This window comes from Mixophyes fleayi, chromosome 3, assembly GCF_038048845.1.
Source record: "Mixophyes fleayi isolate aMixFle1 chromosome 3, aMixFle1.hap1, whole genome shotgun sequence".
NCBI classification, from domain to species: domain Eukaryota; kingdom Metazoa; phylum Chordata; class Amphibia; order Anura; family Limnodynastidae; genus Mixophyes; species Mixophyes fleayi.
The window spans coordinates 318,728,054-318,751,581 of record NC_134404.1 but is presented as its reverse complement, the minus strand read 5'-3'; the positions used below and the strand labels follow the sequence as shown (position 1 = coordinate 318,751,581).

General features: G+C 40.1%; 2 protein-coding genes and 1 long non-coding RNA gene across 4 annotated transcripts in view; 1 reads left to right on the top strand and 2 right to left on the bottom strand.

Annotated features, from left to right (window-relative positions):
* Positions 1-7,199, bottom strand: part of LOC142144842 (uncharacterized) — a 24,148-nt gene extending 16,949 nt beyond the window's left edge. The window contains exon 1 of the long non-coding RNA XR_012689793.1: positions 6,719-7,199. This is a non-coding gene — a long non-coding RNA (uncharacterized LOC142144842). The remainder of the gene's footprint in view (positions 1-6,718) is intronic.
* On the top strand, positions 6,899-22,216 carry MSH6 (mutS homolog 6). The gene is made up of 10 exons (XM_075204107.1): positions 6,899-7,200; positions 10,889-11,091; positions 11,983-12,146; positions 13,632-16,164; positions 17,327-17,598; positions 17,782-17,899; positions 19,146-19,235; positions 20,852-21,006; positions 21,076-21,275; positions 22,053-22,216. Exons 1-10 carry the CDS (start codon positions 7,001-7,003, stop codon positions 22,123-22,125), a joined length of 4,008 nt encoding a protein of 1,335 aa, XP_075060208.1. The 5' UTR covers positions 6,899-7,000; the 3' UTR covers positions 22,126-22,216.
* The window catches only part of FBXO11 (F-box protein 11), a 50,815-nt gene continuing 49,429 nt past the window's right edge, over positions 22,143-23,528 (bottom strand). For both annotated transcript variants that reach the window (XM_075204108.1, XM_075204109.1), the window contains exon 23: positions 22,143-23,528. In XM_075204108.1, coding sequence (XP_075060209.1) covers positions 23,399-23,528 — 130 coding nt within the window. In that variant the 3' untranslated portion in view covers positions 22,143-23,398.

Sequence of the window (23,528 nt, the reverse complement as noted above, 5' to 3'; positions counted from 1 at the left end):
TACTTGTCGACACCTGTCTGAATCTTAAGTAGCGGTTCAAGTCCTACCTCTCTCAGATGTAATTTAAGGATATCATTCACCCAGCAAAACACTGTTCAAATAATATAAATTTGTGATTCATATTATAATTATGAACAACTGTATTTATGGAAGTGTTTTTTTCTTGCAAAAAAAAGTTAAGTTTATAAAAGCATAAGCACAGTTTAATGTGTATATAATAAATATGTCTGTTTATTGCTATAAATCAGTGATGGATAACCTGTGACACTCCAGGTGTTGTGAAACTACAAGCCCCAGCATGCTTTGCCAGTAGATAACTAGCTGAAAGCTGGAAAAGCATGCTGGGGCTTGTAGTTTCACAACACCTGGAGTGTCACAGGTTAGCAATCACTGCTATAAATTGTACAATAAGATTTTGAGCTCAGAAAGTTGAAACTTTGAGTTTCATGCAGTCTTGGAAAAAAAATTCTGCTATCAATTTATAAAACATCTGTAAGCCTAGGGCCAGTTATCCACTGGCATTCAAACACTGCGCCTGACATGTATTTTTAATGCAATGCATGCAAAGCATGTTAAAAAAATAAAACCCATTCTATTCGTCCACTCCCATTTAGATTTACACTTGCATCTGCATTAGTTTGTGCTGCAGTGAAGTCTTTTAGACCCTGCTTGTTCCATTTCAGTGCATTCAAAGCATGTCACAGCACTGAGCGCTGAGGTGCAAAAAATATGTTGATCTTTATGGGAGCATACTGAGTACATAGCCAGTGTCTATGGCCAATTCATTCCTATGACTCATTCATTTTCAATGGGGTTGTGCCTTCAGGGGCACCAAAAAGAGGTTGGGGAGAGCTTGGAGGCTAGAGCATCAATGCCAGGCCTCTACCCAAATTCTGCTATGGATCCCGGCCATGCACTGTTCCGCCCATGAGTCCAAGTGAATAAAGATGTAAATGATGTAATAATTTACTTTGGATTTGGCAGTATGTGCATTAGTGACCACCTCTGTTAGAGCTGTTAAGTGTTGTATGTGAAAACAAGATTGAAAAAGATGAAGTATAATATGGAAAGTTGGAAAGTTAGGTGTTTAGCACTTAGAAGTTCTTAACTAGTAGTCACTGCGTGGGAGTTATACATACTTGTGTCACTGCGTGGGAGTTATGTATACTTGTGTCGCTGCGTGAAAGTTATACATACTTGTGTCACTGCGTGGGAGTTATGTATACTTGTGTCGCTGCGTGAAAGTTATACATACTTGTGTCACTGCGTGGGAGTTATGTATACTTGTGTCGCTGCGTGAAAGTTATACATACTTGTGTCACTGCGTGGGAGTTATGTATACTTGTGTCGCTGCGTGAAAGTTATACATACTTGTGTCACTGCGTGGGAGTTATGTATACTTGTGTCGCTGCGTGAAAGTTATACATACTTGTGTCACTGCGTGGGAGTTATACATACTTGTGTTGTTACGTGGGAGTTATACATACTTGTGTCATTACGTGGGAGATATACATACTTGTGTCGCTACGTGGGAGTTATACATACTTGTGTCGCTACGTGGGAGTTATACATACTTGTGTCGCTACGTGGGAGTTATACATACTTGTGTCGCTACGTGGGAGTTATACATACTTGTGTCGCTACGTGGGAGTTATACATACTTGTGTCGCTACGTGGGAGTTATACATACTTGTGTCGCTACGTGGGAGTTATACATACTTGTGTCGCTACGTGGGAGTTATACATACTTGTGTCGTTACGTGGGAGTTATACATACTTGTGTCATTACGTGGGAGATATACATACTTGTGTCGCTACGTGGGAGTTATACATACTTGTGTCGCTACGTGGGAGTTATACATACTTGTGTCGTTACGTGGGAGTTATACATACTTGTGTCGCTACGTGGGAGTTATACATACTTGTGTCGCTACGTGGGAGTTATACATACTTGTGTCGCTACGTGGGAGTTATACATACTTGTGTCGCTACGTGGGAGTTATACATACTTGTGTCGCTACGTGGGAGTTATACATACTTGTGTCGCTACGTGGGAGTTAAACATACTTGTGTCGCTGCGTGGGATACTTGCCAACTTTTTCCTGTAGCCTTCCGGAGAATCCGAAGAGGAGGTGAAATTGACTTTGAAGGGGGAGAGAGGTGATCCTCATCATTTTGAGCCCACCCCCATTTGATGATATAACGCAATAGTTTTATTTTGTCATGGCAGGGGGTAGTCAATGTAACGCGAATCGCATTGTGCAGGCCCCCATCCTGTGAACTTCACTATGACATGGTGCGGCAGAAAGGCCTGCTCTCCCGGGAATTCGGAAGTCTCCTGGAAATATGAGGTTATGACATATATATATATTTGTAAACGTTACAAAGTGCCATTTCATGTTGGATTTACTCATACTTCGAGGTTGTGTCCCTTATCAGTTTTGGAAGAACGGATTATTATTGAATCGCCTTCTGCATTATATAAAACAACAGATGTGACATTACAAGTAGAACCTTTGCATACCCTGGTTGTTTGGTAGAGTTCCGTCATCTGTGACTTTGTGTTTTTCTTTTATTAGACTTTGCACCTGTTGTGCTACCTAGTCATTGTGCAGTCACTTCCTTTGCCACATTTAACATATTGCTCTACATATAGCAACCTGAAAGCAAACTGTCACTTTTCCATTTCACCGATCATAGCAAATTGTGGTGTACTTATGCAAATGAGGTGTTACTCCTTTTATTGTTTGTGTTTAGTAGATGCTATACTCTTTTCATATGGGATTTCGATTATTCCCATATATTACTTTTTAAGGGGGATATGTTGCAAGAGCTCCAGGGAAAGCTGCTGCTGTTTTTGCAATTATGTTGATTTTTGTCCTTGGCAATTTTCATTTTTCACCAATTGTGCTTTATCTCTTCTGTAGCACTATATGCTGGATGTATGCTTGTTCAATGTAAATATTAGCATCTATTGTCGAGAAACATTAAAGATTAAATAGAAATCTTAACCATACTGCTTAATAGTGCCAATTTGCTATGGACATACTCATCTGCATGGTAAAATAGGAGGGTTGGTGAAGTATACAGCATGGGCAAGATTGAATATGAGGGTGTCTGGGTGGATTTGTAATCTAGGTGTTATGATTCCTAGTATGAACTCAAGGAGAGGCAACAAATATTGAAAAAAACAGAGGGTATATGTACTAAACTGCGGGTTTGAAAAAGTGGAGATGTTACCTATGGCAACCAGATTCTAGCTGCCATTTATTTAGTACATTCTACAAAATGACAGCTAGGGGCGTATTCAATTGTTAGCGGTAACGCTGATAAACGAGCGCTCAAAAAATCTTACCGTTAATACGGTATTTACTCGCGGAATTTCAGCTCGCCACTCCCTGAGCGGCGAGCTGAAATTTCACGAGTAAACTACCGTATTAACGCTTTTCGCGCGCAATATTACCGTATAAACGGTAATATTTTTTGAGCGCTTATTTATCAGCGTTACCACTAACAATTGAATACGCCCCCTAGAATCCGATTGGTTGCTATAGGCAACATCTCCACTTGTGTCTTTATTATGGCAGAGTTACTTGGGGAACCAATAGTGCAGACAATTGTAAACAGAAACTCGGTTCATATAAATTGCAGGTTTCAATGGCAGGTTTCAATAGCAGAAATATCGGGTATACTCTGATACACAAATAGGAACAGGTGCCGTGAATGGCAGGATTGATTCATAGTTCTGATGACAATGTAAAGTTCAAGTGCAGGAACAAGGAGACCGAGTTATACAATTGCCAGGAGACACCAGATGATGGAAACAGGTATCAGAATTCCAGGTACCGGATGAAGGAGGCTGGAATCAGGATTCCAGATAGCCAAGAGGCACAAGGCACCGGATGAAAAGACGGGTATCACAGACGAAAGGAAGAATCAAACACCAGGCAAAGGGTCAATCCAGGCAGCAATATACATAGGCAGGGTCACAAGCAACATAGTCAATCTAGGAAGCAATCAGGGGTGGTTAGATCACATGCAGAGGTCAAAACCAAGTATCAGACTAAACAAGTATACACATAAGACTACAGACAAAAAGCAGCAGGCAGGAACAAACAATGAACTGCACAGGCTGCAGGGAAGGGCAGTCTTCTTAAAGGCTACCCACAGGTGCTTAGCGTCCAAGAGTATATAAGAGGCAGGTAAGAGAATGGTCTGAGTACCACAGCGGCACCTCTGGCAATACAGAGGTAGTTTAGGCTAGCTTCAATGTAATGGCAGAGTCCTAACACTAGGCAGATCAGTGGCACGGTTTAACAAGTCCCAATTTTCAAATATAGAATGTTTCGGTATATGTAGGGCTCCCGTAATTTTTATATGAAAAACCGGGCATTCGTGTGACTTTATACTTAGGTCCCAAATAAGGAATAACATAAAATAGTTATATGAGCCCATTCTCCATGCTATATTAATGTGGGTTCAACAAGAGTATAAACTATGGGACAATTGGGTATTAAAGATTTTGGGTGGAATAAAGGAGACTGTCGTGAGGAAACTGCACATGTTGCACTCCACCGCCACATGTAATGAATGCAATCTTCTGTTATGATTAAGTTAAGCACAAAACAGAAAAGTTTATTTTAATGAAAGGTGGTACTAAAGTGTCAGGAGGTTGGATTCTGTTTGCAGGTTAGTTTAGCACAATGCACCTCTGTAAATTTTCCCACCTCTCCAAACACCTTGGCACATTTCTAGGTTGCGGAGGCATTCCCCAAGAGCAGAGAGTAGACATGAACCCTCATGGCCTTGGCAGACCATCCAGGTGCTCAACTAAAGGATTGTGTTTGTGCTTTGTAATGCATTTACTGTTAGGTACATGGATTTCTTATAGTTCTGACCAGTTGTCAAGGTGGAAATTTAGAAGTGGCGGTAAGAAAAATGTAATGGGATTGTACGGGAATGAGCGTTACAATGAAAGCAGTAGAAGAAGTGGCGGTTTGGCATACCACCGTATACACCCTTACTTCGACCACTGGGTTTGACATCAAATTCATCCTTTTTCCATATATTTCAGCACATCAAATATAATGCAAAGAAAACTCATTTAAGTTTGGTAGGAAAAATATTGTGTTTTTCACCTACTAACACAATGTTATCTTAAACAACTACCAGGAAATTAATTCTATGTGCACAGTGCAAATGCTGGTTTTTAATGTGCCTATTTTTGTGATTACACCTGTTTGTATGGGTAAGTATGGGGATTAGCACAAGACTAGAGCTGATCTAAAGTGCCGCCCTCTCTAGCTGCTGTCCACATGCCCCTTGGCATGGGATTTAAGTCATACGATCGTATGTTTGCAGGTGGGTTCTGTAACAGAATCCACCTGCGAACTTCTGTTACAGAGTTGTGAGATATTGAGGTTCCACAGCAACATAATAGAGGCTCCAAATGTCAATGTCGGTTTGTGAGGAGACATTCCTGGAGGTTTTAGACTGCTAAAGAATTCCAAAGGGTAGTTGGCCGAGTCTTCATTATTAGTTGCACTCCCTGGGGAAATAGCGTAGCAGTTTCTCGTTTAAACCGTGGCGGTGTTACTCTTTGGCGTAAAAAAATGCACAATATTTCATGGAACTATTTAAGTCTAATAATTTGTTAGTTTGGAATAAAGGTGTTATACTATATGTTCAAACGTATCACAAATGTGTGGCCAATGTTAATTTTAACATTTTCATATAACATTTAGGTTAAAATAAGCTCACTTTGGACTGAGATATGTCTTAGCAGACGCAGTCACAGCAATAAACAATGTGTGTGTATATATGCATTATACACAGCTAGATAACTGAGTGTTTTCTATACCAAGCATTGGCTTTTATACCAACGCTGAGTGACATCACAAAGGCTGTTTATGACGGAAGTCAGTCACATAATCAGCCTAATCAACCTGCCAGTACCTCACCAGTGAATGCAAAAGTTTTTTACAGGAAACAATGAACGCTCCACAGACTGAGACCTAAGCTCCAATCAAGGTGTTTTGGATGTTCCCTGTCATTTGTAAACTAACAGGTACCAGTGTTTAAACTTTCTTGGTATTCCGTAAGTGAATTAAGCATTTTGTGAACATACATACATCCACTCTGCTTGTATTCATGATGGTAAACTAATGTTCAGACAATCCAATATATGTTCCAGCCAATATGGCCCCGGTGGCAACTGAATAGGCTGTTTCTGAATATTATGCACCTGGACTAGATTTGTATTGGTACATACTAGGACAGTAATAGGCAACATGAAACCCTTCAGGGGCCCAACTGACCCCCTCTAAGCTTTAAAACGGCCGCACATTACCCTTAACCTCAGTGATAAATTACATTTAATCAAAGAAAGTGACACCTATCTGTAATAACATAACAGCAGGCATTTTAAACAAGCGCTGCAGGTGAAGGCTTGTAGGGCTGCAATTATTGGAAAAAACTGCACTCACATTTTCAAGTGGGCTGCTCCACAATAGCTCCCATTTCCATACTAGCTGGCACATGTTAAAAAAAAATAGAGAGGGCTGGACACTGATGAGTAGAACAGAGCATATATATATATTATATATATATATATATATATATATATATATATATATATATATCCAGTACCAATAAGGGTGGCACTCAAAAAAAAAAGTTTCCAAATTCCAGATTTTCTAACGTTTCACTTAATCTGTACCTTTTATCAGGGATGGGCCTCTTGTCAGACTTGCAGATTGCAGCCTACCGCAAGTTATTGTGACCAACTGTAATACAATAACAAGGCCGCTGCGTCACCATAGCAACCCCACTGACACTACACGTGCTCTGCCAGCCTTCCACGTCCCGCCTCCGCCGCTCGCTGATTGGCTGCCCCGGCGCTCCACACATCCGGTCTGTGACGGTTCTCCCTCTGGAAGACTTTTCCCGCCAGCTGTAAGTCCCGCGCTGTGCAGAGAGCAGCGGGGAGGAGACCGTCGCCATGTCCAAGCAGAGCACCCTGTTCAGCTTCTTCGCCAAGTCACCCCCCATCAAGAGCAGCAAACCCAAGAGCGGGGACTCCGCCTCGCCCACCGAGGCCGACGTGCCGCCTCTGGGGAGTAAGAAGTCGGGGTCTTTTCCTAAAGAGTCAGCGGGGGATCCGAAGCATGGAAGGAAGACCCCCCGGGCTTCCACGCCAAGGTACCGCTCCTGAGTACACCATAGTGTTATATGATGGGGAGAAGGCATGTGACCGGATATTGTGGAACAACAAGTCCCAGCATGCGCTGCCAGCTAGAGGAATACGGAAATTAAGACTAAGGCAAACATGTGGCTTTATGATGCTGTGGAACTACAAGCCCCATAATGCAGTAGGGCGGTATGCCAGACCCTGCCTAACATGGCACCACTTTCCTATACCTCAGGCTGGTGGGATGTGCAGGGAGTCCACAATAGCTGAATACTCACATAGGAACAGCTATATGTTTATAATACATTCTCTGAAAATGTATCACACCTGAATTTGGATATCTAAAACTATGTAATTTAAGTAGTGTGGTCAAATGTAAATCAATGACTTGCCATTAGTTCAATCCTTATTTTGAAACTAGTCTCTAAATGGATTAAGGAATCCATATCTACATTTGTTGAGTGAGATGGAGTATGCACGGTCACATAGGTTCCAGTCTGGCTAGTCTAAGGAGGTAGCACAACACTCTCAGGACCCTTCTGTATAATTCAATGAACTGGTCTTTGAAAGCCTATATGATAACAGCATGAAGTCCTGTGTACAACCTTGCCTTGCTGTAGATCAGTTATGCACAACCTGTGGATTTTAATCTGCATTGTGGTCTCTATCTGTTTTGTGTGGTCCCTAGGTTGTCATTGTTTTTGGATCTCTAGTAATAGCATAAAACAAAAAAAGTTGATCCTCGCAGCTATAGACGGTGGTTGCTGTTTCCAGGTAGTGTGGTGGCGCAAATAAGATGTAAATTTAATATAAATATTTAATTCCTCTGATAAATACAAGTTTGACTTCATAGTTATACTGAGGAACAGCTGAAGAGACTTGATGTCATTGTATTCAATTAAAATAGGTGCAGAATGGTTTTAAAATTTCTTTAATGTTTCCATATCTACAACCTAAAACTATCCTGATTTGCTTTTAACTTGGCAAATAAGAGTGTGATGTTCAGTCTTTCAGTATCTGTCAATGATTTATTAGCCCTAATACTCCTTTCCAATTCTCCACACACAGGGCTCAATTCATCTTCCAGTGCATTGTGACTGTAACTTGCAGGCACATACGCCCTCATTTAAATTCAAGTGGATCCAAAACGTTTCCATTTGAATCTGGGTATAAGTATGTTCTGGCTATACGTTACTTGCCTTATACAGGCAGACAGAACACAGAGCATGATACGCACAATGCGTATGTGCAATATATAGTCCCATCAGAATGCATGGGAATAAAGTAATTTTTTATAAACTTAATTTACAAACATTAATACTATAAGCATTAATAGAAAAATGTTAAACTAAACTAATTATTTTTTGTACATGAAATACATAAATTTGGTTGTTCTTAATGTGTTCTGTACCTAAAATGCATTTTTATAGTTTCTTATTTGTAAACTCATATTCCAGCATACCTACGTATCAGTCGGCACTTACGCCTGCTCTGTAGCTGGTGCAAGTGATACGGCTAAAACATACGCACCTGAGAGATGGCCAGAGCTTGAATCGGATGAACCTGTGTGTACTTGACCGCCGCATGCCCTTACTGCAGATTGTCTGTGTGTCCAGCCTTCTTCAACTCTTAAGTCATAGGCAGTCGGAAGTGTAATTTGGATGCAGTTGCAAGTCAGTTTCTGAGCATGTGCCGAGCAATTTACATACCAGATAAACACACAATGGGACTTGCGTCTGAAGATGAATCAGAATGCCTTTGACTGAGCCAGGGTGTTATCATCATCATCATCATCATTTATTTATATAGTGCCACTGATTCCGCAGCGCTGTACAGAGTACTCATTCACATCAGTCCCTGCCCCTTTGGAGCTTACAGTCTAAATCCCTAACATACACAGACAGAGAGAGAGAGAGAGAAAGAGAGACTAGGGTCCAGTTTTAATAAGAGCCAATTAACCTACCAGTATGTTTTTAAAGTGTGGGAGGAAACCGGAGCACCCGGAGGAAACCCACAGGGAGAACATACAAACTGCACACAGAGAAGGACATGGTCGTTATGAAGTAAAATATAAAAAAAACAAAAAAAACACACAAGGTAATAGAAATCCAGTGATCTCCCCAGAAAATTTTGCCAGCTGGGTGGCATTAAGCAGCAGCCCGGTGGGGGCTGTTCTAATACTTTGCAATAATATTGAAAAATGTTGGAGGTTATTACCCACACCTGCCAGAACTGGTCAGACTGGTGGTCAGTGGTGTAACACACACTGCTGGCTGTAGTGCTCACATAGTGCCTGTTCTAATAGGAGGAACAATGGTTTATTCTGTTATAATAGGATTCTGTTGAGGTCCAATAGCCAGATGGGAAGTAAAACCATCCGGGTGGAGCACCTGGGAAATAGGTGCTAGGGAGAAATCTATATTTTAGGCTTTGTTAAAATACAAGACCAATTGAATATATCAAAGTACCTACATTACATTTTAGTCATAAAATTTGATTTTGATAAATTGTAATAAAAGCTTAGTGTGTGTGCTACCATATTAAATGGATTTTTGTAAGCAAATGTATACTTTAGTTTTGAGTGGGAAATTGATTACAAGCAACTCCTGTGGCTTAAATTTGCTATTGCACACTGCAAATGCTGCATTACTTTGTGTGATTTGTAAGCCAAGCCAATTAAAATAGATTGATGTTGCAGGGGATTGTAAAGTAGATGCTGACATACAAGGTAGCATTATATGATTTCTGTGTGAATACTTAAATGTCCAGTTTAAAATTTCAATATTACATGAAGTGAAAGTCTCTCTATCAAACTAAAAGTAATGACGTGGTTGAAATTGTTTAAAATGACAACTGATTTATAATATTTGTATCGTTGTGCTATGTAAAATTAAATATCATTGAGCACTTAAAATAAAATCTCAGTCTGGAAGATGAAGTCAAAATTGTTTTCATAGTGGATGAGTTGGAAAGTTTTTGTCTAAATATAATTGAATTGTGTGTACCGTAATTGTACAGTATTTAATTACAGCATGCTGCCAAGGTAAACCAGCAAATATTTTCCTGTGGGTTTTTATGCAATACAACCAATTTGTGAATGGTTCTTGTAAGAAGAGTACTTTTGTGTTGGGAAACAAAGGCAATGGATACAATTGACAATTCTGATTTGTAAAATACGGTAATGTGTGGGTAGCTCTAGAGCAGGCCTGTCCAACCTGCGGCCCTCCAGGTGTTGTGGAACTACAAGCCCCAGCATGCTTTGCTGGTAGACAACCAGTTGATAGCTGGAAGGGCATGCTGGAACTTGCAGTTTCACAACATCTGGAGGGCCGCAGGTTGGACAGGCCTGCTCTAGAGGTATAATCAATTAGCCCTGATCCTCCAAACTTCGCGACTGCTCATGTTGACAGATACTACAATATCTCCACATCGTGGATTTCTCCTCACATTTCAATGTGGAGAGCGAAGAGAAATCCGCAATGTTACATCGCCGCAGATGGCCTTCACAACCATTTCAGAGGCACTCTGCGGCTAATTGAATATGCCCCTCAGAATTTAGTATGAGTTTCATAAATATCAGAACTGTTATTTTAGCCCCTGAATACAAACACTATCTTTCACACTAAAAGTGGAGGGATGTTCAGAATTAAATTGAATTAATTCTAAATTATGTATATTGTATGTTTTTGGTTTTTTTAGTGTTACTTGTGATTTTACACCTGGCGACCTTGTTTGGGCCAAAATGCCAGGTCACCCGTGGTGGCCCTCTTTAGTCTACAACCACCCCAGGGAAGACGCTCATCTCCGAGGAAAGGGAAAGTCCCTTCATGTTCATGTGCAGTTCTTTGATGAGACTCCGACCAGAGGATGGATAGGTGCAAAATATATGAACAGCTATTCAGGTACACTTAAGTGGCTGCAATTTTGTTGTAGGTTGGGGCATATCAGACAAGACTAAGAAAGCTCACTGCTTGTAAACTTATTTTTTTATACAAGACCTTCACTAAATTCTCTTGATATATGGTTGTAAATGACACTAACAAAATGCAGTTCCATTCGAATTGGTTCCTGAACATGAGCCTCAAATTCAGTGGAACATTCTGAAAAATTTCTTAAAATTTACTGGACCGCTAAATCTGAAACACAAGTTGGCAAAAAGCTGTTTGTCACATTGATAAATATAAGGGGGCGCATTTTTCTTATTCACTGTTGTCTTTGTGTTTAAGTCTGTTGAATAACATAATAATTATTTATATAGCTTCTTTCTCCTAATTGGAGTTTACATTGTTGCACAGGGTGAGGCCACCATCTTGGCTGCTTTCAGTTGTTCTGTGTAATCATTTGCATCAGTCCCTGCCTCATTGGAACTTAGTCTACATTTCCTATTACTCTTGCACACACTAGGTCCATTTTTGGCAGAAGTCAAATAAACTACCTATGTTTTGGACTGTGCGGAAACCAGAGCACCCAGGTAAATCCATACAAACGGGGGAGAACTCCACATAGATGGGGCCATGGTAAAACTCGAACCCATGTTCTCAGCACTGTGAGACAGTTATGCTAACCACTGTGCCACTATCATTTTATAGATAGTCATCAATATTTATTTGTATAGCGCCAGCAAATTCCGTTGCGCTTTATAATTGGAAATCGCATACATACTAGTAACTGTTAGAGGGCTTAGTGTCTGCTGGTAGAAATTGTTTTTTTCAGTGTTCAATTCAGAAAGTTGCTGTGTATGTGCAGACCACCTGAGTTCTAAATACTATCACTTATTGTTATTGTCCCTTTAGGTTCCACAGCTTCAGAAGCCCGAAAGGGAGGAAGGTTTTTTAGTACCAGACCTGATATCATAAGAGCTATGAAATTGGCAGATGATGCCATGAACACGGACAAAGAGAAGAGACTGGCGCTGGCAGTATGCACAGAACCATCTGATTCAGAGGAGGAAATGGAGGTAACACTCGTCTAAGATGAACATAGTGATAACTGATGTTCCTATTTCCTTGCAGCAGCTCTGTAAAACAGATGTGCCACTTATTAACATCACTTACACAGTGGCACACATGCTGATACCATCTAGTAGTGTGAAGACTTAAGTAATGTAGAAGTTAGAGTATTATACTGTCCAGGGTTTCACTGGAATATTTTTCACTTTTGACTATTTTAGTAGTAGCTATAAGTCAGAGAATGCTGCAATGCTTCACTAAGGTTCAATTAAATGCAGATTATTGGAAATCTGAAACGGGAATAAAAGAATCACCTGTAGTTGTCCCCTCTGTGTGATTAAATGATGTGCCCAGGTAGAGCTGTCCTTACTATGAAATGGTGTACAATATGTGTTGTCCGTTTACTGTGGTCTTATAAGAATGTCAGGCAAGGATGTATATACGTTTTCACCTTCTTAGTGGCCAGAGATTGATAGGACTTTTCGGGGCGTATTCAATTGTCAGCGTTAACGCTGCAAAACGAGCGCTCGAAAAATATTACCGTTTATACGGTAATATTGCGCGCGAAAACCGTTAATACGGTAGTTTACTCGCGGAATTTCTGAGCTGCGAGCTGAAATTCCGCGAGTAATTATCGTATTCACGGTAAGATTTTTCGAGCGCTCGTTTTGCAGCGTTAACGCTGACAATTGAATACGCCCCTTCATGTCTTGAAATAAAGCTCATTTGATTTCAAGTGTTATGTGTAAAAATGGTTGAGATCCCAATTATATTCACTCTATTAATGAAATTTACCTCCAAATTTGACTACTGTTCTTAAATATTGGGTTACCAATGTATGCAAGGATTGATGCAGTTATAGCAGTGTTTCCCAAATATGGTTCTTGTTGACCCATTACAGTACAGGTTTTCCCTATCTCCTTGCTGGAGCACAGGTGTATTTATTACTGACTGACACATTGTAACAGAACCACCGCTGGTACTAATTTCACTTGTAATACTGTGAGACCTGGAAACCTGGCCTGTTAGGGGTTGCTGAGGAAAAGCTGATGATAGTGTCCAGAAGCAAGGATATACATTTATTATCTTATCCCCTGTAGCCAGCATTAATTCAGTGTAATTTGTATCTAAGTGCCACTCATTACATCTATTATGTTATGTTAGGTGTATGTTACTCAGTCTTTATAGTGCTGTAGGTCTCCCACCCGCACACTTTCATCTAGGCATCACTAGTGATGTTAAAGGGTTCCCCTTTATGCAAAACCTCATTATATTCAGTTTAAATGTAGTGATCGGGTGGCCAAGAACCACATTAAATGGTTCCTGGACCCCTTGTGCTGCCTGTTTAACAATGATGGCAGAGCACAACACTGCTGCCAGATGTACACGTTTATAGAAGTTAATTTCACAAAACGTAGAGCTGATTTGTTTCCATTTCTTTCTGATATTTCAGTACAAATTACACCTTTGAATTACTTTATTTTTTTGACCAGGTAGAGGAGAGTTCTTCTGTAAGTGATGAGGAGACTCCTGAGCGAAAAGCAGACAGGCCACTTCGTCACAGTAGGAGTAATGGGAAGTCCAAGAGACGGAAAATTATAATCAAGTCTGACAGTGATGCCAGTTTCTCTGACGATGAGTTCAAGCCTGATGCTAAGGATTCTGCTAGCAGCGATGAGGCCAGCAGTGGTGTAGATGAGAATACAGTGTCTGAACCAGAGTCTATAACAGAAGACAGTCCGGTCAAGGCCCCTGTGAAACGCAAGCGGGGAAGTAGTTCAAAGACTCCAACCTCGAAAAAGATTGTGCAAAACGATGTGGCAGAAACCCCAAAGAGAACAGTCAATGTGTCTGCAGAGGCCAAGTTAAAGCTGTCCTCTTTTTCTGCTCCAGAAGCCTTTGAATCACAGGCAAGTTCTGGAGGCACTGGTGGGGTTTCTGTGTGGGAGCATGAAAAGTTTGAATGGCTTCAAGATGGGAGGAGGAAAGATGCTAAACGCAGGAAACAGAGTGATGTAGATTATGACCCAACCACGTTGTATGTTCCAGATGACTTCCTTAATAAATGCACTCCAGGCGTGAGAAAATGGTGGCAGCTGAAATCTCAGAACTTCGACAGTGTTATATTCTACAAAGTTGGGAAATTTTATGAATTGTATCACATGGATGCCGTTACTGGTGTCAATGAGTTGGGCCTGACCTTTATGAGGGGCACTTGGGCTCACTCTGGCTTCCCAGAGATTGCCTTTGGACGTTTCTCTGATGTTCTTGTACAGAAGGGATACAAGGTAGCCAGGGTGGAACAGACTGAAACGCCAGAGATGATGGAAGCACGCTGCAAGTCCATGTCTCATCCAACGAAGTTTGACAAGGTTGTGAGGAGAGAAATATGCAGGATCATTACAAAAGGAACACAGACTTACAGTATTTTAGATGGGAACCCATCAGAAAGCCATAATAAATACCTTTTGTGTTTCAAGGAAAAAGCAAATGATTCCTCTGTTCAGCAGAGAGTATATGGTGTCTGCTTTGTGGACACGTCGGTGGGGAAGTTTCATGTTGGTCAGTTTCAAGATGACCGCCATTGTTCAAGGTTCAGGACCTTAGTAGCTCACTTTCCTCCAGTTCAAATCTTATTCGAAAAGGGTAACCCATCATCGGATACAAAGAAAGTTCTCAAAAGCTGCTTATCCACTTCAATTCAAGAGGGGTTGCAGTCGTCCTCTCAGTTTTGGGAACCTTCTAAAACACTAAAGATCTTGGCTGAAGAAGGTTATTTTGCAAAAGATGGCAAAGACAACCATGGTAATGGCACTTTACCCCCAGTTATTAATGGCATGATTTCGGATAGCGACTCCTTAGCACTTACGCCTGGTGAAAATAGTGAGTTAGCACTTTCCGCTCTAGGGGCCTGCATCTTTTATCTGAAAAAATGTCTTATTGATCAAGAGCTGCTCTCTATGGCAAACTTTGTAGAGTATGTTCCTGTTGACGTTGACATTGAAAAAATCCAAAGTTCGACGAGCTTCTTTGCCAAAACAAACCAGCGCATGGTTCTTGATGGGGTTACTCTAACAAACCTAGAAATTCTCCAGAATGGAACAAACAGTTCTATAGAAGGCACACTGCTAGAAAAATTAGACACATGCTTCACTCCTTTTGGGAAGCGCCTTATAAAACAGTGGCTGTGCGCTCCTCTCTGCAACCCCAACTCCATCAACGATCGCCTTAATGCAGTGGAAGATCTCATGGCTATCCCAGAGAAAGTGTCTGAAGTTGGCGAACTCTTGAAAAAACTTCCTGACCTTGAAAGACTCCTGAGCAAAATTCACAGCATTGGCTCTCCACTTAAAAGCCAGAACCACCCGGACAGCAGGGCTGTAATGTACGAGGAGACAACTTACAGCAAGAAAAAGATAGCAGATTTCCTTTCCACTCTGGAAGGTTTTAAGGTGATGTGTGAGGTTATAACAACTATGGAAGATGTGGTTGATGATTTTAAGTCAAGTATCCTTAAACAGGTTGTTGCTCTTAAAGATAAAAATCCTAAAGGGTACTTCCCAGACTTATCAGCTGAACTAAAACGGTGGGACACTTCATTTGACCACGAGAAAGCTCGAAAAACTGGTGTGATCACCCCTAAAGCTGGCTTTGATCCCGACTATGATGAGGCATTGAGAGATTTTAAGACTGCGGAACAGAGTTTGGCTGACTATCTGGAGAAGCAGCGCAAAAGACTTGGGTGTAAAAGTATTGTTTATTGGGGGACCGCAAAGAACCGCTACCAAATGGAAATCCCGGAGAGTGTAACAGAACGCAATTTACCGGAAGAGTACGAGTTAAAATCTACTAAGAAAGGTTTTAAACGTTATTGGACAAGAGCCATAGAAAATATGTTTGGTGACCTTGTCAATGCAGAAGAGCGTAGAGATGCAGCACTTAAAGACTGCATGAGGAGGTTGTTTTATAACTTTGATAAAAACTACAAAGAGTGGCAAACAGCAGTGGAGTGCTTTGCTGTACTAGGTAAGTGTGCTTAGTGACAACTTTTTTCATTTTTGTATTTGATATTGTAAGTTGTAATAACGCGCTGGGACACAGATGTTGGTCTCGGATTCCACCCACTAGAAGATGTCCAATCTCACTCTTTTCCCCATCCATCTTCAACTGAAATAATCCTGTAACTCTGGCCTCTCCCCTGGTGGAGAGAACCTACTGACCCAGGTTGAGGAGTGGCCAGTCTATAAGCAGGGTCCCTGCAGCTTCCCAGGTGCTCCTGGTTGCTTTGCCACAGGTACAAAGAGCACTCAGGCAATATGTCTTCATCTACTGGCATCCAGATACACCTCAAGAGCACTCCAGGCACACTCCCACACATAAGATGTAAGAGGTAGAGACTATGATGGAGAGCACATTGTCTGGGGTAACTCCTGACTAATTGCACCACTGGCTGCAGCAGTCAATTGAACATGTTCTTACAGATATTGATGAGGCCATGCGGTTTTTGTTTTTTTCCCTACATATATATGTGCAGCTTGGTGGGGGGGCAAGGTCTTAAACAATTAAATGGCTCTCCAACAATTGGCTCATCAGCAGCTTTACATGGCATGAAAACATTGCATGCTTTCAACAATTTTTGATGTATGTGTTTTATAGTATATTGTAGCTAATGTCAGAAATTTTATTTGATGTCTGCTTTAGACAACTTCTGGCATTAGCTGTAGCTCATACTGTAACCCCCACCCCCTTGGATCCCCTGAATTTAATTTCCCATCACTGGCCCATTTATCCCTACCCTGTAATTAATTTCTCCTCAGTCTCCCTCCCATGTTCATCTTCTGTTCTGCTGTAATTGTCCGTTCCCCCTCCTCTTTATTCTGATACCAGGGATATTTTGTATAAATGTTAAGCTGTATAGGAGCTGAGGTTTCTATAAAGTGCCTTTCTCTTTGAAGGCATAGGTTTAACCCAACATTGGTGTATTACAGAAAAAACAAATAAATGAAAACAATGTGTGCATGTTTATGTCCAAGCATACAGTTGATTTCTAGGTTCCAAGGATGAGTTTGAATGTAGGATGGGTTTTAATGTAAGGGTTTCCTTTTTTTAATAAATAAATAACCTTTATACAAAATGAAAAGTATCCATCCTCTGACTTGTGGTAACATGTCATCTTTCTGTGCTGCAGATGGCCTCATATGCTTGGCTCAGTACAGCCGGGGTGGTGATGGACCAGTTTGCAGACCTGTCATTTTGTTGCCTGGCGACACCGCACCATTTCTGGAGCTCAGAGGATCACGTCACCCTTGTATAACAAAAACCTTTTTTGGAGATGACTTTATCCCAAATGATGTTGTGATAGGTTGCAAGGAGGAGGAATATGATGAGGATGGTGATGGGTCCCACTGTGTGCTTGTCACTGGCCCAAACATGGGTGGCAAATCCACTCTGCTGAGACAGGTAAGGGGTAGGTGTGCAGGCGTCATCGTTGTGTATATTACACATCACTGTAACAGGATTATAGAGCACATTAATGTCCACAGATTGCATTTGTATTTACTATCTTCCTATAGTCATAAAAAGCAGGTTAATCTGTTTGTGTCCATTGTCCTATTGATTGAGTGATACCATGTTTTGTTCCAGGCTGGTCTGCTGGTGGTTATGGCACAGTTGGGATGTTACGTGCCGGCAGAAACCTGTAGATTGACGCCTGTGGATCGGGTATTTACCAGACTGGGCGCATCCGACAGAATCATGGCAGGTAATGCTACTTGATTGTTTTATGTTATGCCATTCAGTTTAACTGTGTAATGTATGTTTACTGACAAATAACCAGCATTAAAGCTTTTAGCGTAAAGGTGCCCATTTCCATGCAAAACACATGTATGGATGTCACATAATGTAAGCATGTGTGTGGCTCGCAAAAGATCAGTCAGGAATATGATCATTGTGTGGGTGGAATAATTTTCTCTCTGTAATCATTGTGTGAATGGCTTTTAATGCCGCTTGCTGTAAAGTATATGACCGTCTAACTATTGTAATAAAATGTAGAGATGTATGGGGGTTTTAATGAAACTTACGGGAGGTTCACAGATTAGTTTATTTTATTAAAGTCTTATGTTCTTTTCATCCATTTGGGTTAATAAACAAAAACAATGTTTGAACTTATATTTTTGTGTTAAGAAATGCAGGGTCTTGAAGATTCTTTCAGTGCAAATGGAAAATCACTGTGACTGTTTCAAAAGACAAGTAAATGTGTGAGATGTTTTATTACAGACTGGGGGACACTTTATTAAAACTGGTCCATAGGGAAGGTGGTGTTTCCATAGCAATCAACCAGCTTGTAAGGCTATGTATCCACTGATTTGTGTCTTGGCAATTTTTTAACTTGTGCAGCAGTGTTATACTGAGTTGTAACAAGTAGCGTTCAAAATGTTTCGTGTGTGGAGACACGGTTGAAAACGAGAGAACCATTTCTAAACTGGTCCATAAAGACATATTGCATGTGTACGCATGTCAAACGCCAGTGGGTACCTAGCCTTAGTGTTTCCTAGTTCAATATGGAATATGAAAGTGACCGTGAATGATGACCCCTTTTTTGGCATCTGCTTTCATAAGTCTACACTAAGCAGGAGTGTGGTGGGGTTTTGTTTTTTCAAATAAAACACTAGTTTCACTAATTATTTTTCATGCTACTAGATGCAGTTACTTGAAGGAAAAGAAAAATCAGAAGGACAAAGCCTTTGTGTCCAAAATAGCTATTTTTGATACACATTTTAATGTGGTAGTGACGTGAACAACCCTTACTATCGTCACTAAGCCTTACTGACTGTTGCATCCGATATCTAGTAAATAAGACACGTGATGGGTAACACAGTTTGTGGCTGAATTAATAGAAGTGGTTGAGTGTTTTTGTGCATGATGGTAAAGCCGTTTTGTTTTTGGCTGCCTGCAGTGTTTGTTTTATGACCGAGTATTTTGTTACAACAATTCTATCTCTTCTGTAGGTGAAAGCACATTTTTTGTGGAGTTAAGTGAAACCTCCAGTGTACTCCAGCATGCAACAGAACATTCCCTGGTGCTCCTGGATGAACTTGGTATGTCAGTGTACACTGCTATGCTTTATCCTGCATCATATAGCATATAAGCAGTGCAATGCATGTCAAGCACATGCTCAACTTTTGAAGACAATGAAAATGTAATGAGGAAACAGGACAGTACTTATAACAGCATGAGTTTATGGAGTAGTCCATTTTATTTGATTATAAAATGAAAACCATTTTGTCTCTTAGGTAGTTTATTGTAATGAATTAATCTCTAAAATATATATACACAAAGTAGGGCTGTGTACCTTTAAATATTTGTCTCCTATATTTCCAAATAGATAGGACTAAAGATTTGGGTTTTTTCCCCCACCCAAATTACATAAAGTAATGCAAAATATTTAGTCAAAATTGGTTTCTACACCAGCGCTGAATGATGTACAATGTGATTTTTGAAAATAATAGATTTACATTTTTTTTGTTTAAAGTACAATTGTATTGAATGGGAGGAAGCCAAAGTCTAAACCAACTTTTCAATGTTAAGGCTACTTTGTGTGTGATTGCATTTTTAATGTAAAATAGAATTTTATGTTTTTCTTTTCAACAGCAAGTGAAGTACCTTTGTAAGCATAAATCTGATTTTCTTAGCTATCCTCCTTCACAATCTAACTGGAGGAAAATCAGGTACAGCTGCCAGGCATGGCTTGTGATAGCACTGCAGACCAGGAGGGAAAGTACAGCATAGAGCTCATAGGTTCATTCCAAAGCCTCTCTGCTCACTACATAATGTGCCTGGTTATCATGGAATTTCAGGACTAGAATTACATAAACATGCTGTATTTGCATTTTTTTTTTCTCATTCAAAAAAAAAAAAAATAGTTTAAGCTAAACACCTAACAGGTTTCATTTTAATTAAAACCCCACACGTTTACTGGTCTTTAAAGTTGTACTAACCAGATGTCTTGTTGCCAGGACTGGTGTGGTCATGTGATTGTAATAACCCCTCTCACCAAATGGGAAAACTGAGACCACTGCATGTAATAGTTTCTATTTACTGCCACTGTGAGTGTTCCACACTAACATTCTGTTCTGCCATTTAACCTCAGTAGTAAGACATGTTAATTAGGCAAAACTATAAAAACATTTTGCTAAATTGATTTGACAAGGACACAAATTAAATGTGGTTGAGGAATTATTCATACCATCAGTGAGCATTATTTCTAATTCTCCATAAATTCAGCAATTAACAGTAAATCCACTGAAAATGTAATTTTAAGTTCTTATATCTACACCCCAAAACTTGTGACACTTTTAACTATTCCCCATGGTCGTGGCTTCTGCCAGCATTAATAACTGGGCATAAGTTATGCTCAAATATACTGTCAGGTTGTGAGGTGCTCTGTATATAGGTAGAAATATGCACAATGGTGCTGTGACATCCCCTCCTGATGACTGTTCTATTGAACTTCAGATTTCCCACACAGGTTTAGGGTTGTGGTGTGTTAGGTAAAAAAATATTTCAGGGGAGATATGTTGAGTCTTAAATATAACACATAACACTATAATAGCCAGCCTGACGTGTCTCTAATGGTGGATTTGCATTTAATAATGCACCTGTGTGTCCTTAACCACAGTGTTTCTATAACAAAGTTCATTGTTGTACTCTATAGGAAGGGGCACAGCTACATTTGACGGAACAGCTATAGCCAGTGCCGTTGTTAAAGAACTCTCTGAAAGAATTAGGTGCCGAACTTTGTTTTCAACTCATTACCACTCACTAGTGGAGGATTGCTCCCACACAGCAGCAGTACGACTGGGACATATGGTAAGTTACAGTTCTGCAGTCAGGGTACAGTACCATTTTGTTGTACTAGTCTTTTGATCATCGTTTTAGGCTTGTATGGTTGAAAATGAATGCGAGGATCCCAGCCAGGAGACCATCACTTTCCTTTACAAGTTTATCAAGGGAGCATGTCCAAAAAGCTATGGATTCAATGCAGCGAGACTTGCCAACATTCCTGATGATATCATTCAAAGTGGACACAAAAAAGCAAGGGACTTTGAACGAGTCACACTCTCAGTGAAGATATTTAGGTATGTGGTAACTATATTTCCTGTAGAATATCCACTTATGGTGTAAAGCAGACCTGGGCAATCTGTGGTGTTGTGAAACTACAAGTGCCAGCAGAGCATGTGGGAGGTGTGGTTCACCACAGTAGGGGTGCTTCATGTGGGCCAGGCCTGGTGTAATATGACTTTTTAGAAGCACTGTGTTTGTTTACCTGTGCTAAAGCTTATACTTCAGCCTGTGCAGAACAGATTACCAATTTAAATTAGTTATGAATGAAAATTAACTGTGGGAAACACAGTACCTTATGTAGCTGTCTCCACTTAATTGTACGCAGCCCAGGTATGAGTTCTAAAGTGGAATAAAAATTTGCACGGCCGTAGATATTTAAGGGAGCTGCCATATTTTTGAATGGTAACTGTTACGAGGCTTAAAGGGCCAATAATAATATTCAGAGAATACTATGCAGCTCCTTATGAATACAAAAGACGTACTGATCCATGGAGTAGGATAAAAGCTAGACCTGGTTTTTTTTTTGTTATAAAACAGAAGGTTCTAAGGTTAAAGCTGCACAAGAACCTAGAAAAAGCCAAAGCAGATTGGCTTCCTCTTTTCACCACCAGTTTAAACCAACAATGCTCTAAGCCTTTTAAAATATTTTATTATGTAACCTGCCAACATTTTAATACTTAGGGAACTATTCAGGGAACCCTGCCTTGGTACCACATATTCTACTAATCACACTAATACTAACAACCACTCTAACCCCATGTGTTAGTAACACTGATCTTTCTCTTGTGCAGGGAGCTCTATGTGTTACTGCAGAGCCCGACATGGGATAGCAGAGCTATCAACAAATTGCAGAAGATGATTTAATAACTTAAAGGTACAACTGTGTTTTTGGTGTTTATTCACAAGGCTGGTTTTCACACGTTATGATCTAATAAACTTTATTTTTTAAAAATGACCATATTTCCATTTTTCTTTCCTAGGAAATTAAACCCCTTTTTTTTTTTAATTCATACCTACCCTCTACATAATGGTTATTGAATACTCCACAATATATTAAGTCTAGATGTTATGGTACATGCATACACTTTCAGGCTGTTTGATTACCCACTGTCACCAATACATATAAATGGGGAAGAAATAAAAATTAAAAAATAAAACAAAGCTATGACTATATGCTTGTCTCGGCTTCATAAAGAGCAGGAAATCTCTCAATTTCCAGCAGTGTAAAATTTCCAGGCTGTTCAAACAAAAAATGAACAGTAACATTACAAGAGCAATCTGAGGAGACTACAGTAACCACCCGCCAGTTTCCAAGGGGAGCGATGGAAGCGTGCACTCGCAGCTTCAGTGTCTCCTCACATAACCGTCCTTGTCCGGGTATTATGTAGATGAAGACTGTTGCAGGGCAGAGGGGACGAGAGGAAAGGAGACAACATTCTAACTTTTTCAAAAGGATACCAGAAAAATTGCTGGATTAAGATTAGTGTTTTCCTCTTTCATAGAAAGAACATAGATACTGGGACATGAGTACAGTTTACAGCAATGCTATGGTGTGCTAACAAAACAGGACACATTCAAGTACAATAAATTTTGCTTAAAATTAAAAAAAAAAAAAAAACTACATGAGATTAAAGCATTAAAATATCTCAATCTGAATAAATCTTAAAAAAACAAACAAAAACAAAAAGTCAAAAGAAACGCAGAAGTGCTAGCTCACATTTTACCATGTTACAAAAAGCTATTGGTACCCATGTCCGTGTGTGTGTGGCAGCTACAGGAAATGCTGCCTGTCTACAGAATAGGCCTACCTCTGACTGGTACCTGTAAATACACCAGCAGAGGATACAGGCATCTATACAAAACAGTAGCTTTTTTTTTTCTTCACTTCTGTCCTTCTGAAAGTCTTCGAGTATAGTAATGCTTAAAAAAAAAAAAAAAAATGCCCAGTTCTTCCTTATATCCTGAGTCAACATATTGCCTCGTCCATCTCTCTACTTCCTTGGTTTTTGGCAGGTTGAATATGATCGTATCATCAGTGTTCCAGAAATGGGCAAATTTTTTTGTTTCATTTTTTTTTTCCAAAATAAAAAGTGTTAACAGTTGTTAGAATGGCAGGACTTCCCCCTTTGTAATAAGTTCAGTTGTGTTGCAAAGTATTAGATTCTATAGGAGGAGCAGAGTCATATAACGTATCTGTGTCATGTGTGGGCTCTCCGGCTAATGTACAAGGGTTAGACAGTGTTCCAGCACCACAGTCACAGAAGAAC

What these genes read in the sequence shown, in the direction of transcription:
- MSH6 (XM_075204107.1), top strand. Translation starts at nt 7,001, where the DNA reads ATGTCCAAGCAGAGCACCCTGTTCAGCTTCTTCGCCAAGTCACCCCCC. An exon ending in ATCCGACAGAATCATGGCAG is followed by an intron (nt 17,900 to 19,145) that starts GTAATGCTACTT and finishes TCTCTTCTGTAG; the next exon opens with GTGAAAGCACATTTTTTGTG. An exon ending in GGTGCTCCTGGATGAACTTG is followed by an intron (nt 19,236 to 20,851) that starts GTATGTCAGTGT and finishes TGTACTCTATAG; the next exon opens with GAAGGGGCACAGCTACATTT.